The sequence below is a fragment of the Ictidomys tridecemlineatus genome, chromosome 15, assembly GCF_052094955.1.
Source record: "Ictidomys tridecemlineatus isolate mIctTri1 chromosome 15, mIctTri1.hap1, whole genome shotgun sequence".
NCBI classification, from domain to species: domain Eukaryota; kingdom Metazoa; phylum Chordata; class Mammalia; order Rodentia; family Sciuridae; genus Ictidomys; species Ictidomys tridecemlineatus.
In genome coordinates, this window is record NC_135491.1 from 34,283,840 (window position 1) to 34,295,306 (window position 11,467).

At 50.2% G+C, this 11,467-nt stretch overlaps 1 protein-coding gene across 5 annotated transcripts in view; it reads right to left on the reverse strand.

The window, feature by feature from the left end:
• The window catches only part of LOC110597165 (liver carboxylesterase 1-like), a 37,343-nt gene extending 26,020 nt beyond the window's left edge, over positions 1-11,323 (reverse strand). For 3 of the 5 annotated variants that reach the window (XR_013430894.1, XM_078032332.1, XM_078032331.1), the window contains exons 1-3: positions 7,531-11,323; positions 3,823-4,036; positions 1,330-1,474 (exon numbers count right to left, since the gene is read on the reverse strand). Coding sequence is in view for 4 of the 5 variants with exons in the window: in XM_078032332.1 (XP_077888458.1) it covers positions 1,330-1,474; positions 3,823-4,036; positions 7,531-7,585 (414 nt within the window). In the remaining variant the exon portion in view is untranslated. Of the gene's footprint in view, positions 1-1,329; positions 1,475-3,822; positions 4,037-4,198; positions 4,717-6,884; positions 7,142-7,530 lie in introns of those variants that run through there. The other 2 variants (XM_078032334.1, XM_078032333.1) reach the window with 2 other exon arrangements.
• Between the last annotated feature and the right edge of the window lie 144 nt (positions 11,324-11,467).

Below are 11,467 nucleotides of genomic sequence, written 5' to 3' on the forward strand. Positions count from 1 at the left end.
GCAGCCCACTGCACAGCACAGTGAGCCAGCCCTTAGGGCAGGAGGAAGGTCCCGCTGCAGCTCTGACCTGTGTTCCAGGAGGCTTGCTCTGTGCACTCAGCCAGCCCCAGATGAAGCCCGACCGCCATCATTAGACACTCACACGGGATTCTTCCCACGAGAGGAAGCAGAGGCTGAGGGAGGTGGAGGACGTGCCCAAGACTCTCAGCCAGGCCAAGGCAGACCCAGGATCCAAACCAGACCCTGGAGATCTAGACCCTGTGTCCACAGCTGGGGGTCTCCTGCCTCCAGGCTCCCAGAGCCCTGTTTCTCCTGCACCTCTGATCCTGCTGCCCCCAGGGAGGGACTGAGTCGGGGTCACCTGAGTGAAGGTGAGCTCAAGGACAGGTCAGCACAGACAGGCTGGAGAGGCCAGGACGTGTGTGCCACCAGATGGCAAGACCTGGAGGGCAGGGGCTGCTGGGCAAGGCGCCGTGCCCCTGCTCCCCCTAAGCCCAAGTTTCAATCCACCTTGTACCTTGCGTAAGACTGACTTCCAGTCTCCAATTCACAACCGCCTCCCCACCCCTGGGAACAACGTCAGGGTTTTCCTGGGGGACTAGGCGCTGTCACTGCCCTTTCTTCCCCTGCAGCAGACCCCCCACCTCTGGCCTGCCCCTGGCAGCTGCCCCACCTCTGGCTCTTCCTTGGCTGGGAAATGCTGACTCACTGAACGTTACTCTGGACATCAGTCTGCACCAAAGTTTAGGGAGGGAGATGAGCTTCGATGAGACCCCACATGATTGGCCTAAGGCAAGGAAAGTGTTCCTGAGGTTGTCCGGGCTCTGCCTCCTGCGCCTCTGTCATGGGCCGGTGAGCTTTCCAACATGGATCTTGGAGTGCTGGGGAGAGGGCACATACTTGTTTGATTTCCTAGCCCATGTTCAAGACATTGCTTTGAAGATCAGGAGACCTGCTCTCTGGACCTGTGAACCCTAGTGTGCGACCTCCCTTCCTCCACCTGGGCCTCAGTTTCTGTATCTGTAAGGATGGCGTTTTGGGTTGTTGTCTTTTCCCTAAGATTCTCTGCACTTTAATTCTATTGAAAATTATGTCGTTGTTGCTCTCCAGCTAGCAACTTAGGGTAGTCACTATTGCTATGACTGTCAGAAAACCTGAAAAAATTTAGGAGTGCATTTCAAATTATAGCAATTTTCATCTTGAAGACACTGGAGAAGGGAGGCCTGGTCTAGGATGGATGAGCTGTGAGCTGCCTCCGCCTCTTTCTGGGGGAGGCTGGGGCTAGAATTCCCACATGGTGACGGGTCGGGTGGGTCATCTCTTGCTTACCGGCAGCAGCTCTTTGCTCTTCCGGTTAGCAGGGGTGTAAATATTTAGATAAAGACAGTCTTCAGAGTGCTTAGGAGAGGAGGAAGGAAATTTGTTGCTGAAGACCTCAGACAGTGTTGGGCCATTCCCCGTGATTTGGGAGCACCTGTGGAGGACAGAAGAAAGGGTCCCTGAGGTCCATACATCTAACAAGATCGTCCTAAGTCTGGATGGTTTAATCCTGTAAATGCAGTGGTTGCTACCAGACTTGAGACACTGAGACAGGGAGAAGCTCTCTGAGCTCCTGGTGGAAATCTTGGGTAGGGGCTCGAAGACCTTGCAGAGTGGGAAGGCCTTGGCTTCTTCCTCCCATCAGACAGCAGATGCCAAGGGGGACTTGTCCTGGCTCTGGCCCTTCCCGCTGCAGTGAAGCAACTATTGTACCTGTTCAGGGCACTGCTGGGGGTCAGGCAAGCACCATCTGATCTAATAAGATGGGACTGCGAGCATCTGCATCATGGCAGTCGAGTGGCCCATTCCAGGCTCCTGCTGCTCCTGCTGCAGTCAGGCAGCTGTCCCCCTGTGCAGAGAGATGCTAGGGTGTGGACCTATCTGGCGACTGGGACAGCTTCCAGAGTAGGTCAGCTCTCCCTGGGTACCCTCGTGCATCTTGCTTGCGTCCATTGGGACTGGAAAGCCACAGCAAATTTGTGACATTCATGGCTAACCTGGGCTGAGTGCGAGCTGTTGCTCAGATGGTTGTAGCCGTCCCAGGTTCAGGGAACCCAACATTCAATGTACTTAATGAATGTACTTAAGGAATGAATAACCCTTCAATGCATAGACACTGTATCATGATCGCAAGCATCAAGAACACTGAGGGAAATAGGACCTCCACAAATGACACAGTGAGGCAGCAAAGGTCAACCCTGAAACGATGAAGATGTGGAATGTCTCCCAGGAATTATTCCAAACAGCTGGGGTTTTGTTTGTCTGTTTATTTGTTTTACAGGAGCCAGGCAAACTTCAAGAACACATCAAGAAACAATTCATAAATTTATCAGAGAAATTTAACAAGGAGATTGACATTTTTAAAAATCCAGAAAATCTAAAGCTGAAAAATACAATGAATAACATAAAAAATACATGAAGAAAGTATATAAGATCGAGGGCACAGCTTCAAAAGACCAAATACTCAGATTGTTAAGAGTTCAGGAGGGAGGTAAGAGAGACAAACTGCAGAGATTCTAACAGACAATGTTCCAAATCTGGGGAAAGATGTTAACTTCCAGGTACAGGAGGGCCAAAGGTCATGCATTTGATTCAGCCCAATAAAACTACACTAAGACATTAGAATCAAACTCTCAAAGGTCAGAGACAATGCAGCACAGAACATGCCTTTTCCGGAGAAATAAAACTGAGGCAATTCATTGCTCCCAGAACTTTCCTACGAGAAAAGGGAGTTCTTTACATTGAAAGAAAAGGATGATAGTGTGTCACAAGAAAACATCACTGTTGAAAGTGAATATACAATTATAATTATTTTAATATTGTAGTGATGCTAGGTAAGCCACCTACATCTTTAAAAAGAATACTATTCAAAATAATAATCACTACGTTAATTTGTCAATATTAAGCAAGACAAAAAATGATGTCCCGTTTGAGACCAAAAATTAAAAATGGGAACAGAGTTAAAATGTTGAGTTTTTTTTTTTTTGGTTTGTTTTCTTTGTGATCAAAGTTAGGGTCTTATCAGTTTAACATATTATAACTATAAAATATTTATTGTTAGCCTCATGGTAAATAAAAAGCAAAAATGTGTATCAGATGTGCCAAAAAGAAAAAGCAAGGGATCAAACAAAAGGTGTTGCTAGAGAAAACCAGTTAACCACAAAGAAAGATAGCAAGAAAGGGAGGAGGGAAGAAGGTGATCTATGAAAGCGAGATGCTTGATCTGTGAGGCCAGTTGGGGACTTTGGCCTTCTGGGCCCAGCTAGACCAGGTGCCTGGGCACACCAGCCACTGTTCTGTCCCTTCCTAGGGATCTAGACACACCTGCCTGGGAGTTGAGAAGTTGCCATGCCCATGTGCCCACTAATGCACCATCCCTCGCCTTCCCGTACCCAGGCCCAGCCACGAGGTTCAAGACAGAAGACACAGGTGGCCACTTGCTTTTTCCTCCTGCTCAGCTGTTCTTTGTTCAAAGCACCAATCACGAATCCTGTTCTCACATATGACCCAATTCATTTATTGCCTGGCGTATTATTTATTCTCCCTCTCCCCCTCTAGGATTGGAAGACCCAGGAACCCACCACGGGCCTGGAGTGCAATAGATGCCCGAGAACTATGTGCTGAACAAAGGGCTCTAGAAATCTCCGAGAGGTCCAGAAGGCTCCAGGGCTCTGCGGTGTCTGGAGGATTCCCGGATAAAGCAGAGCCAAGCAGAGGGCGGCCTCCACCCCTCCCTGCAGCACTGAGAGACAAACACCCTCCGAAACAAGCCCCCTCACTTACATGGGAGGGAAGGACGTGGTGTCCTTCACATCCTTCCAGGGCTCCACAGGCTCTGGGGCAGCAAACCTCCGGGGTCCAACAGGGGCCTTGGCAAAAGGGACGCCCAGGAAAATGGACACAGGCTTTGAAGATCCTTTCAGGGTTGCGACCTTCCCCTTGACTTTGCCCTGGAGGGTCTCCACCTCGGGCGGCGGGAGCATTTCTTCAAGTTGACCTGGGCAGCAAATGAGGACGTTAGAGGGGAAATGCTAGTCCTGGGTTCCAGGTAGGTTTTGCCACATTCTAAGCGAGTGACAAGAGTGACAATGAGCCAGTGACCTAGACCCTCTAGTCTGATTTCTTCTCTGGCAAAAGAGGGATGAGGAAAGTGTCGCACCTGACCCAAAGCTCTGACAGAAGAAGTCCATTGGAATGGAGGTCTCAATGCATTGAGGCAAAAGTCGGAGAAAACAGGAGAGCTTCTGAGAATGTTGCCCTCCCTCTTAGAAGCTTCTGGAAGCAGGTACCCACTAGGGTCCTGATGCTGAGCTGGTTAAGAGGATGAACAAGTGGGGGCCCTGTTCTCAGGAGGGCTGACCTTGGGGGAGAAGGGGCCACAGACCTACGTGACCTGAAGCCGGGGAGAAAGAGGCCACGTCCTGGTGGGGGACCAGGGAGGGGCTGCAGGAGGGAGAAGAGGGAGCCAGGCCTTCTGATCCCATGCAGCTGGGACTTGCAGAGAGAGAGTCTCATTAAGCTGCGTAGGGCCCTGCTAAGATGCTGAGGCTGAATGGACTTGTGATCCTCCTGCCTCAGACTCCTGAGCCACTGGGATTACAGGCGTGCACCACCCCACCCGGCTCCGAAACTCTTTACCAAGAAGCCAGGTTACACAGCAGTGTCCACATCTCACGGCACTGACGGCCAGTTCCCTACTGTGAACACTTAGGTTGGTTGTTGTCGTTACTGAACATTATAAATAACGCCAAGAGGTATTTATCACGGGGCACATCGACAGACAGTTCCCACCTTGCATTGCTCACACCTCTGGCGTTTTGACTTACAATTTTTTGACCTTGAGATCTTGAGATGATCAGGGCAGAACCCTGTCTGAAGTCAGAGTCAGGGTACAGCCACATGCCCCCAGGTGGTGGCCATGGAGGCGGACTTTTTCTTTATTCTGTCCCAATCCCCTACACTACGCTCAGACACCTTTAGAGAATGAGGAGAAGGATTTTACGAACACAGTCACGTCTACAAGGAGTTCTGAAGAAATGATCTTCCTGGGGCCAGTGACCTGGGGGCCACAGGAGGGAAAGGAGACCAACAAGTGGGTGTGTGACTCCGGCTCCGTGTCAGAGGGCTCATCCTTGGGAAGTGAGCGAGTTGTCCAGGTAGGAAGACGCCGAAGGATGTGGGCACCCTAGGACTGCAAGGAGGTGCGTGGTGGGCAGGGGGTAATCCCCCCACGCCCGAAGGTGAGCGTGCACACGCTCACTGCAGGGGCCAGGGTGAGGGAAGGGCAGGAGCCGAGAGTGAAGCCCAGAGGCAGCTTCAGCTGAGAGTGGGAGCCCCCACCAGAGAGGAGGCCGGAGGAGGGTGGAGCCCCGGGAGGCCAGGGAGGACAGGGGGAGGGCTGGGTGCTGCTTCTAGTAGGTGAAGGAAGGTGAAGTCCGAGCAGAAACACTAGGTCTGACCTGCGTCCGACCAACGAGAACTTTCAACCCAGATGAAGTGGGCAGAAGCCACATTGCCCGGGAGGATGGATGGAGTGAGAGTCTTAAAGGAGAAGGGCAGGAACACTAGTTACCCTGGATGTTCTGTGGAGTGTGCACATACTGAGCACTGAACTAGGTTCCTGTTCCTTTAAGGCAATCCTAAAACAAACCCACTGTCCGCACCTTGCTAGGTAGGTATTCACATGGCCACATTACGGATGAGGACACGGGAACTGGAAGCAGTGTGTATGGGCTCCCTAAAGACGGACATCAGGTGGCATTGCCGGGGGAACCCTGGGTAGAGGAATGTTCCACTCCTGGTTTGGTCTCTGTTTTTTCCCCTCCTTTTTATTCTCAGTCCTAGGACTCTCAGGGTGTGGCACGTCCAGGGCAAAGTTCAATCCAGATGGGGCCTGGGCTGTCGGGGCACTGATGTGCGGAGCAGAGCCTGCATTAGCAGCCAGAGGAAGGCCGAGCACGATGTTTCAGGTTTCCTTGGGAGAGGGGTCTGTCATGGTTTGGCTATGAGCTGTCCCCCTGTTACTGCAGGGACATTCAGAGGGGAAACAGATGGAGAGCTTTAACCTAATCAGCCGACCCGAGTTCGAATGGGCTGGTCGGGTGGTGACTGTAGGCAGGTGGGACTGCAGGACGTGTCTGGGAGTGTGCCCCTTCTCCCCACCCCTGCTTCATGATCCCCCCATGATCAGAGCAGCTCTCCTCCTCTGAGCCCTTGCTCCATGATGTGCTGCCTCACCTGGGGCCCAGAGAAATGGAGTTGGCCATCTATGGACCAAGACCACCGAAACCATGAGCCCCCAGTAAAATTTTCCTCCTCTAAATTGTTCTTGTTGGGTATCTTGGCCACACGGATAAAAGGCTAACTAAAGCAATCTCCCTCTGGGTCTTCATTTCTCAATTGACAAAGTGGCACAAATATATGCTGAGGTCCCTTGTGAGAGCCCTGCATTTACTAAGACTGTAACTTTCTGTCTCTAAGGCTTTGGACTTGGGGATTCTACAGGGACTCTCCCTCCTAGGTTCTGACCCATCCAGAGCCCACCACCCACCTCCTGTATCTGCTTCTCACACCCTGGGGTCGGTATCCACCTGCCCTAATCACCCAGAGCCAAGAACCACCCAACCAGGGACAGCCCCGACACCCGAGGGTTCCCCGAAATTATCCAAACCAATCAATCCTACAGCCACTTACCTCGCTCACCTCTTCCTTCCAGTGGAAACCCTGACAAAGGTCCTTGCCCACAGTCCTCAACCTCTGTGCCTCCTGACTGACCCTGGTCCTTCCCTCTGTGTCCCCAACCCCACAGGTAAGTCCCTTCTTGGAAACTATAGATAACAACTTACCTTTGCAGACTCTTGGTACGTTGGCCTTACAATACTTCACACTCCTACTAATATACTCTGTTTTAAGTCACCTCCTTTATATTCACCCTTTCCTTACCAGAAGCTTCTCTAAAACAGGCACCATCCTAAGTGTTTTGGAAAGAGCCACCCGTTTCATCCTCACAACCGCCCAATGAGGTGGGGACTGCTGACATTCTTACTTTAGAGATGGGATAACCTAGGCACAGCAAAGGTAAGGACCTTGCCCAAGGACACTCAGCTCAGAAGTGCTCAGCTAGGATTCAGACCTGCCCTTGGCCCCGGAGTGGATACTCTACTAAGCCACTGTCTACCATCTGGCCAGATTTCAGCCGCTGATCAAGGAAACAGTAAACTGAGCTCTTATCTCCTTGCCTGTGAGGCACGGGGTTGTCTCATTGTCTCCCTGCCCCTGACACCTGCAGCAGCGTCCTTAGGGAGCTTATTCTTCCTGAATCTCGGGGAGCCTGGGGCTGGCTGGGCTGGGCTACTCCAGGTCCTAGTTCAGCGAGCGAACACTGGTGTAGAACCAGACTTGCAAGCCTCGTCCTGTCAACATCTCAGCCCTCCTCTGCCCAGGTGTAGGGTTCTCCAGAGTACCCCTCAGTGTTTGTATTTCAGGACTCACCCCAAGCTGTGCCTGTGGCAAGAGGAGCCAGGATGACCAAAACATAGAGCCACATCACGGGAGGATGGCAGCTCTCTGCAAATGAGGTCTTTTCTCCGTGTCCCTCTGAAGGGCTTCCCAGGTCTCAGCCCAGAGCCTGAGGTCCTGTCCCCACAGCTTGACTGTCCGAATGTGAGATGACCCAAAACTCCTCTCTTCCCCAGAACTCCTGGGCGACTGGTGGGACCTGGAAGCCAGATGTAGTTTGAGTTCAAGCTCTTTTATCTGAAGTCCCGAGACTCAGCGCTCGGGTTACACATGACCACAAACTGGTCCAGCAGCTTCTTGCAGATGGGTCTCTCCTCGGTAGCTCTAACCTCGGTGCGCCGGCACCAGCAGGCTGAGTCTTCAAGGCAAGGTGCAGCTTTGATCTGGGGTCCTCAGGTTAAGTTGGAATATTTTAGGTCAACTCACAGCCCGGGAGCTGCTTTAGCTTCCCTGGGCTGCCGTCTCCTAGAGTTCCAGGCTCTTAAGTTTGGAAGTGATCTTACACTTCATTCAGTCCCCTTATGATGTCTAAATTAGCGTTGTAGTATTTCAGCCAAGTGACCCAGCCTGCTGCCATACCCCTCCAGGGTGAGGGAATCCACTACATTTCAGAGCAAGGCTTTGGGGGCAGAATATTCATACAGTAAATAAACTCCACCTTTCCAAAATCCTTGACTCTCAGCAGAAATCCATACATTTGTTCATTTCTTCTTTATCCAAATGTCTGGCTCTTGATAGAAATTTTAAAACAAAACAAAACAGGTATTAAAAAAAAAAAAACTACAAACCTCAAATTCTGTGAATTTAGTCTTTTCAGGTCAGGTCCGAGGTAACAGAGAGAAGGACAACAGAGCATGATATCGGTTTCCAATTTAGCTATTTGTTATAATTTCCGTCCAAGTTCTACAATATCTCATCCATGATCTGCCTCCCAGGAGCCTCCACGCGAGAGCAGCATATTTTTCCCATCTCAGTGCTGCCCTCTGCTGGACTCTGGGAACTTCACAGGTGAAGACACATTTAGTCCTAAATTTTGCTTTGGTCTGATTTAAGGAATCACGTCAAAGATTGTTTGGGGTTAGGGGGAGACTTTCAGTTAAAACAAAACCATATGTTACAATTGGAAATTAATTAGATATTCTGTATTTTTTTACAATGATAGAAAGGCAGAGGTGATGAAATGTGACCATTACTTGCCTAATACAATGATGGAACTCTAGAATAGTGAACTTGTAGAATATGAAGTCATTTACAAAGAGCCTGGCTTTGTATCCAGCCCATCTTCTCTTGATAAACTTATGCCATAAATCATATTTTTAAAAATATCAATGTTTATTTATAACATTGATCAAATTATGCCCATAAATGTCAAGGACATTAAAGCAGATTTTTTGGAGATAATCAAGTAACTTGGAGAAATACAAGTGATACACTATTCCGATGCGGTGGCCCTTATATGTTGGAATGACTATAAGCAAAAAATAGCTGTCCAGATCCCATCTAAGAAGGTTCTATTTTGGTTGGATGGGGGAGTGGCTGGCAATTCTTCTAATTAGACTCCCAATAGAAAATCTTCAATCAAGTGAAAGAAAAAAAAAAAGATGATACAAGTGTCATTTATCTATCAACTTAAACTCCAAAAACCATCTGATGGCATATAGATTGGAAGCAGAAGAAAGGCAGAGGGCCCTGGTCTGAGTGCCTTGGAAATGGGTTCAACCTGGCAAGACACCTCCAAAATCAGAACCATCTCCAGAGATGCCGAGTCTGCCTGCAGTGTATATGGATGTGTGTGATGTGAGTTGTTTTGAAATGTGAGTTGAGCTCTGTTTCCTAGTTGTTCATTCCTCCACATATCAACGTTGAAATTAGCAGCAGCAGAAACCAAGGAATTTCCAGATTGCGTGCGTGTGACCAGGTCCTCTGCCTAGGGCCGCGGAGTGGCCTCCGGCAGTCACAGATAAGAGGTGGTATATAGGGACCCACCTTCCTCTCTTCTCTGATGTTTGCTTTCTACCATCTCCTATGGGTCCCCGGAGGGGCCACTAGGTACCTGTGCACAGCCCACCTGTATCCTCGACTCCCCTCCTCTGCTCTCCTCTCCCTAGAAATCACCTGCCCCAAACGACTGCACTCGTTCAGCTCAGGGTCACTGGGCCTCTGACTGTCACGTCTTCTTGTTGAATTGCCCCCTTGGTCATTACATCACGCACCTCCTTCTCCCTGACAATATTCATCCACCCAACATGAATGTGGCCACCCAACTTTCTTTTTGTGTATCTGAGTGGCATGTCTTGTCCTTCTGCTTGCAAACTCTCTACAACCTGTGTTCACAGGGCATTTCATTCATTCCCAGTTTGCTTTGGAAGATGACACTGATGATGCCACCCCCACCCCCCACGTGTGCGGTGGTCTGTGCCGGCCAGGGCAGGCCCCTCAAGCAGAGAGCAAGGGAAGGACACTAACCTGGGGGCTGTATGTGGCTGGGGGAGGGGGCCATCGTGAGCCTAGTGAGGTTTGCATCTTCCACTGGCATCGGACGAAAAAGCACCTGACTTGCTTATCAGCTTTACCAGATAAGGGGCAAGATGGGTGGGGGAGGGGCGAGGCTCCTAAGCTGGATACTGGGAGGTCCCGTATCCAGGAGTGGGCTCCTCATTATGCACCACTGAGTTGGTCTTGCTTTTTTTTAAATATTTTATTTTTTAATTGTAGTTGGACACAATACCTTTGTTTTATTTATTTTATGTGGTGCTGAAGATCGAACCCGGTGCCTCACACATGCTAGGCACACGCTCTACCACTGTGCCACCCCACCCCAGCCCCTTGTTTTTTAAATCCCACCTGAGAATCTCTTTTCATTGATGAGTTTGAATCATTTTTATTTAATAGAATTATGAAATGGTCGGAATGGACTCAGGCATCTTAGATGGAAACTGGTTCGCCTGTTCCTTTTTTTTCCTGTTGGCTTGTTTTGAGGTTGAAAAGGTTTTATGATCCCACTTAATCTCCAGGATTGGATTATTACACAGATCTCTTCAGAAATGTTCAGTGTTTGTAGACAGTAACCACCTTTGAATAATTATGTTATAATATGTATCTTCAAATAATATAATAGTCCCATGAGGTTTTAAATACCTTGCAACCTCAGGTCTTAAATTGTTAGGGCGCATCTTTTATGCGATGGCTGTGGTGTTTGCTGGCCCTGGCCACTTGCCCTCTCTCTGCACTTCCGTCTGACCTTGGTAATAGATATCTGGGGCTTAGGACCTTATGCCTGCTGGCCCAGTGCCCTGTGGCTCTTGCGTCTTGTTCTAGCCTCGGTCTAAGGGGGACCCTGTGTTCCTCAGTCTTGGAGATACGATCTCCATGATGCTGCCCTTCTCCAGCACAAAAAGTCGCTAAGGATCTTTTCCTTGGTCTCAGCAGGTGCTCACCGGGGCCCTGAGGGAGACCAGGTTTACTGTTTTTTTCCCAGTGGCTGTAGGATTTTGTTCCTTGGTGGGAAAGGGTCTGAATAGGGCTCTGTCCCTGCAGCCCCTGGAGACAGGCTTTCTCCAGCCTTTCCACCTGCCCCCAATATCTCCCGTGAGCACCCAAGAGACATCCAGGGGTCAGAGTCTACGTGGGTGTGAGCTGCCCCTGGGGCTGTGGTTCCCAGCGAGTTTATCCTCGCATCCTGGCCCACACGTGGCTTGCAGCACTGTACCGAATGCTCTCCGCACACCTGCGATGACACCTTCCACCGGCACATGAGCCGCGGTCCAGGGGGCACCTCTCCTCCAGCAGATTTCAGGCTTCCGTTCATCAGATCTCTCTGCAGGGGCAGCTTCCTGGATCCACCTCTCTCTTCATCCTTCTCTCCCTGGGAGGATGGACTCACCTCCAGCCCGAGACGCAGACGCTGATG